The sequence below is a fragment of the Electrophorus electricus genome, chromosome 25 (assembly GCF_041902795.1).
Source record: "Electrophorus electricus isolate QZ-2024a chromosome 25, ASM4190279v1, whole genome shotgun sequence".
Taxonomy (NCBI): domain Eukaryota; kingdom Metazoa; phylum Chordata; class Actinopteri; order Gymnotiformes; family Gymnotidae; genus Electrophorus; species Electrophorus electricus.
In genome coordinates this window covers 13807043-13813215 of record NC_137521.1, presented here as the reverse complement: position 1 = coordinate 13813215, position 6173 = coordinate 13807043, and the positions used below count along the sequence as shown (strand labels likewise).

The 6173-nt window shown below is 45.5% G+C and overlaps 1 protein-coding gene across 4 annotated transcripts in view; it reads right to left on the bottom strand.

The window, feature by feature from the left end:
• fcho1 (FCH and mu domain containing endocytic adaptor 1) overlaps window positions 1-6173 on the bottom strand; it is a 39150-nt gene that overhangs the window by 843 nt on the left and 32134 nt on the right. For 3 of the 4 annotated variants that reach the window (XM_081707838.1, XM_035522149.2, XM_081707840.1), the window contains 6 exons: window positions 5505-5619; window positions 5000-5155; window positions 3491-3623; window positions 2199-2395; window positions 1757-1821; window positions 178-345 (listed from right to left, as the gene is read on the bottom strand). In XM_081707838.1, coding sequence (XP_081563964.1) covers window positions 178-345; window positions 1757-1821; window positions 2199-2395; window positions 3491-3623; window positions 5000-5155; window positions 5505-5619 — 834 coding nt within the window. The remainder of the gene's footprint in view (window positions 1-177; window positions 346-1756; window positions 1822-2198; window positions 2396-3490; window positions 3624-4999; window positions 5156-5504; window positions 5620-6173) is intronic. The other variant, XM_081707839.1, reaches the window with a different exon arrangement.

The window sequence follows — 6173 nt, the reverse complement described above, 5'->3', positions numbered from 1 at the left end:
TACATAAACTACTTTCTTTTTCCTATTCTTCCCAAATAATTAAAAAAAATACATTTTACTAAGACCAAACTGCTACTGTCCTCCAGTTAACGAGCAGCCTGGCCTTGAAGCACAAGGGGGTGGATCTCAGTTCCCAGGGATGTGGGTTAAGATTCATTAAGTAGGTCAGTCACTCACCCGTGGCGAATCTCTTCTTCACCAGAGACATACGGTAGCGGGAGGATGCCAGCTCCACGTCCATGCCAGAGAGGGACGCCCCACACCCCACAAACTGCACGGCCAGACTCGGGGGAGGACCACGGGGCACCTCCAGGCATTGCCAACTGGCACAGAGCGTGCCAGAGCCTGCACACACACAACAGAATAATTTCACTTACCTAACTGAGAAGACTGTTTAGAAACAGAAATGTGCTAACATTTTACACTTTGACAATTGGTCTGTGGTCCTTCAAGTCTGGTAGACAGAACGCAAGCTGACAGTTCCAACTGGAGTTATTTTATTAAGCCAACCTCAGGTGGGTCACCCCATCAGCAGAGAACACAGCCTGTCCAGGGTCCACTGAAGTCCCTTCTTTTTAAATTTTTGAGTGCGTTTTTCTTTCTTTTCACCTCTAGCTCCTTTTCAAGGCTTTCCAGTGTAATGTCTGACTTTCAGCATGTGTTAGATCACACTGACACTGGACTATTTATAGCCAAACGCAGAAGGTCAAGCGTGATTGTCCAAAGGATGTCAGTGGGAGCTGTGAATGCGAGTTGAAGGACGTCTTCACCATCTTGGCTTGGTTTAGAGACGGAGGCATGTGGGTCTATAAGGGGCACCTTCCAGTGACTAATCGCTCAGTAGTAATCATCAGAAAAAAGAAATCATCTGAACTTGGCCTGCAGTAATTCTTTCCATAGCAGTGCTGCACTAATGAGGCTTTTCACACACTGGCCTGAGACAGATACAGTATCTAAATCTCCCGTCAGTCTGAAACCCCACCTTCAGGCGGCGTTGGAGAGTGGTGCTGGGAGATTTACATGTGAACTCTCACGAGAAATCTCAAAGCTCATTCTCCTTTGTTTTGCACTTTTTTTGGCTTTAACCCTTGAAAGTAAGTTGATAAAAACAGAGCTGGAGCTGAGGCAGCAGTTCTGTTTTCTAATGAGCAGGACTTGGGCAGAACCGAGCCTCAGTCTCCAGAACCCTCCCGTGGCTGTTCTGCTCCCAAGGCCCAGTCTGGCTGCGCTGACACGGACTGCAGATGGCCCTGTCATGTCCAGATCCACTTCAGGATTTGCTTTTTTTTTTTTGGTAACGAGAACAAAACATCATGTCCGCTCTGTCCTACAGGGACGTGTGGCTGAGTAATTGATGAGAACGAATTCAGGTCATAAAAACTGGAGAGAAAAAAGGACAGAAGTGCCTGTTACTGCGCGAGTGCCAGACTGCACCTGCAGCTCAACTGCGGGGTGGGGGGCTACACTTTGATTTATGCATTTATTGCTGGTTTAGCAGAACCAGGAAGAGAGGAGAGGAGAGGAGGAGAGAAGCAGAGGAGAGAAGCAGAGGAGAGGAGAGGAGAGGAGAGGAGGAGAGAAGCAGAGGAGAGGAGAGGAGAGGAGGAGAGAAGCAGAGGAGAGGAGAGGAGAGGAGGAGAGAAGCAGAGGAGAGGAGAGGAGAGGAGGAGAGGAGAGGAGAGGAGAGGGGAGGAGAGGGGAGAAGCAGAGGAGAGAAGCAGAGGAGAGGAGGAGAGTGGGTGGCCGTGATGGCAACCTTTGCTGTGATTGGTGGGTGAGAGGTTGGGCAGCTTCCACAGCAGTCGCCGCTCTTCTGCGTTCCTGCCAACACAAGCAGAGAAGACAGAAAAACAAAAAGGATTAATCCAACAGTCATGTCACCTCCAGCGCTACCCTCGCCGTCTCCCACACACTAACGGTCGTCACAGTCAAACGACCTGTCAGGGGCCACTGCTATGACTGCTCTGTGGAGAGGAAACAAACAAACAAACCCCCACATAAACCCAGAATCCTTCGTTCCACCAAACACTCAGTCCTGGTCTTTCAGCAAAGATTTACTGTCGTCAGCCACCTGAAGCAGGGATGCCTCTCCCACTCTCTCCTCTCACACAGCCCTCCAACTCACACTCTAACAGACGTGCACACTCACACACAGTACACACACACACACGCACGCACACACACACGCGCACACTCACCAAGACGCTGGAGGTTGGCACTGCAGGTCGGTAGCAGTGTGGTCAAGTGGCAGCAGCACCTGTACAGCCGTCAGTTGAGTGGCGGGGGCAGTTGCCGGGCAACAGTGGTAGTCGAGGGAGATGCGCGTCACTGTGCCACTTCGCTGGCACTCTGCCGAGAGCAGCAGCGGAGCCCGAGCCGGGTCCTGAGACGACACCTGAGGGCAGAGGTCGTCGATGTGACGATGAGCCATTTCACCTTTATTAATGGGCATTATTGAGAGAGTCTCTACAGTCAAAGAGCTCTGGAAAAGTCCATAATCGAACTTGCTTTCTGTAATTTAGCATCATCTGCTCCAGTACAGGATCTAACCTTCATAAAGGAAACAACAACCTGGAAAAGCGATCTAGAAGAATGTGCATACAGGCTGGATGTGTTTCAAGAGCCACTCACTGTCAAAATGTCTTCAAGGTGATCAAGGTGCTTTGGAGGGAATAAAATGGCTTTTTCTAGACAGTGACATGGAGTTAACGCTCGAGTACTGTGACACAAGGACTGGGATTCACTGGGTACACGTTTCATTGTATTTTTTAAACAACTCTTCTTTTGTTCTCTGAAATCACTGAAACTGTTTTGTCTACTTCAGCTTTATAGTCTCATTCATGTTGGTAAACAGTAGTTTATTTGATGCAATATCAACACACTTTCAGATACCAGAGGGCACAACAAATGCACACAACATGCAATTATATCTGATGCCAATCAACAGCAGCATACACGGACGATGGCAGGAACGTGATCTGCGCGGACACACACACACACACACACACACACGACCTGTGCCACATCTACCACATTCAACTAGTCACCATAATTCAGCATACAGGAATGGAAATCAGAGCTGTTTTTATTTATTCTTGTGTAATTTTAACATCACTGTGACGATCTCACGACATGAGTCTGTACACATGCATGCGACGCAAAGATGTAACATGATATGAGATTTTATTAGCATGTGTGAACGGTTCATATGTGGAGTTGGTCATTTGTGAATCTGATGAACTGAGTCAGTCTAGCATTTTTAGTGCAACTCTGCAGCAGGCATGAAAAGTTTGGGGGCTTATCAATGTGCCCGTTTTAAAACCCATTACATCTACAACTAATCTAGTTGGGTCTGTCTGTACGTGGGTTTTGATGCGACCAATTACCAAATGCCATCTCATCAGAATTACAACGTTGTAGACCAAGCCGTCAGCGGCTGGTCTGAGGGAGCGCCAGGTGTTTGGAATATCGTCACAACTTTCAGACCCACCTGGTACTTCAGTACGCCCACATTGTAGTAGGAGGCCTGAGGATTAAGCTCCGCCTCTCTCTGTAGATGAAAGGTCAGTGCCTGCATGTTGAACCAGAAGTCTTTGGAGTCTGGGTCATTCTGGGATGGGTCGCTGTGGTGGGGGTTGGAAGCAGAAATGACGTCACGCTGGCAGTGCTGAGGTCGTGGGTTCCAGTCCCACACATGGTCACACTGAGAAATATGCTAACAGGTCATAAATAAACAAATCTATAAATAAAAGTCAAATGTACATAACTATAAATATGGTTGGTTTTCCCTAAACAACCCTTGATTATATGTTTATATGTTTAGACAAGTAAGAATAGCACAAAAAAAAGTTTTGGGGCCGAGTGACATTTGATATTTCAGTACAATTTCTGGGTCATATACTAAAGTCCATCTTAGAAATTAAAAGTGCCAATTATGACAAAGACTAGGCAAAAAGCCAAATACATTTCATTAGAAACTGCAATAGATACAATTTAAAATTATTACATTATTTTTAACATTAAACAATCTGTCAATCATTATTTACTGCCTCTCAACCTCTTGTAATATATAAACAAACATTCAACCCCATTACATTCAAAAGGACTAACGTGCCATCTATACTCACTGGTCACTTCATTACACAGACCTAACGTGGTAAAACTTCACATTAAGGTTACACTTTTATTATTCACAGAACTATTTTTCACCTGCGAGGCAGGAGATTAGCATTAATACACCAGGAGCTAATATAACACAGTGATTAACACTTAGTTAGTGCTGCCAACTAAAAGTGGCTGTGATATACACAAAGAAAACTAGGCAATGTTACCGAACTGTAGAAGGTCACAGTGACGAGATGGTTCCTTCAATTTCTTAATGTCAACTGCTGCTGTTAATGTAATGTTAATGTAATGTGTTGCCTCAATATTAAAGGAACATGTTATATGTATTTTTCTGGTCCCATGCACAGTTTATACCAGCCACCCTCTACCCTGGTCATGACCGGACAGATGTTAGACAGGTGGGGGTACCATTCCCATCACAGTACTGACTCTGACATAACAGCTGCCTGGTTGCGCTCGCTGTGCATGTCAGTGGAACTGCTTGGTTGATGGTGGCTTTTACGTTTACGGCTTTTAGCAGACGCGCTTATCCAGAGTGACTTCCAAAAGTGCTTTGTCATTTACTCATAGAATACATCCTAGTACAGTACATTAGGTTACAACATACCAATGATCTAAAATACTGTAGAAACACAGGGATCACTGCTGATATCTAGAAGTACACAAGGTCTGTCTTAAACAACGATAAGTGCAATAAACAATAAGTGCTAGTTTAGATAGTCAATATAGGAGCAGGTCAGTGGCATGCCATCCAAAACACCCCAGCCAACAGCTGGAGGAAGTGTGCAGCCACACCAGGAAATGGCCCATGATCTCCACATCAGAAAACAAGGAGTGAAGAGATGGATCTGAGTACATTCAAATGTCAGTTTACCTGTAGAGCAGCTTTTGATTGGGTAAGAAGTGGTCCACCCGAGAGATGTTGACCAATCGGAAGCTCAGCAGGGGTATGTTAGGGTTGGCAGTAAATATACGAGTGATTCCAGCAGGAAATGACATGGTGAGGTCTCCAGTGATCTTCACCAGACAGCTGCGATACAGAAAATGTATCACTACATACACAGAACATTATACACGTTTAGAATGTATGTAAATAAACAAAAAGCAACATACTTTACATCAAAAAATATGTATTGTACAGCAAATTGCAAATAAACAAATATATTGTGTCAAACCTCCCCCCCTCAAAAAACAGTACCAACAGGGGAAATTCTTTTTAGTGAAAGTTTAGGATTAATCTGCAAGGTCTGGGAAGATGATCCAAAGTTAGCATTACATGTCAGATCAGCTATGGAAGAATGGAACCTAATTTATAAATAAACAAAAACTCAGAGGGTGGGGCTTAACAAAGGAGGCGTGGTGATGGAAAGAGGGCTGACCGGTTGTGTTCGCCTCCTTTAAAGTAGGCGTTGATGTACTCGGTAATGGCGGCAGCAACAGGCCACGCCTCCTGAGCACCGAGAGAGACAGGGCTCGGTCCTCGGGACAGACCTGCTGGGTCACAAGCACACGCCCCCACACAGACACACTCAATGTTATTTGGAAATGGCAGGTGGTATGATGCATGTGAAGGCAGCAACAGATCCCTTTTTACATTTTCTTTTGCTTGTGGTTGTATAGGTACACAATATTACCTGCACAAAAGTGCACGGAACAAATGACAGGGATAACATGCATCTACAAACAGTCTCAAAGGATGTCGAGTTTGTCATATAAACAGCAGAGGGAGCATGTGACATGTAGCTCCTTAAAACAGTCCCCATGGTAGAGTTGCAGAAGTGTTTACTACAGGAACAGGTGCAGAGTTTACCCACAAACCCCTGAGTCACGCCATAACGAGCTGGTGCTTCAGTTGCCTGGAGACATTGTTTGCTTTGTCAGACTTGCCTGCCAGATTACGGTGATTACTGAGATTATGGAGATTACTGGTCAAATTAGAGCCCTGCTGAAGCAAGATTCCCACAGCACAACCAGCCCTACTGAAATCCGAACAGCTAGTCTGTCAGTTCTCTCTCTACTAAACTGAGAGACTGTCCTGCGTCAGATGG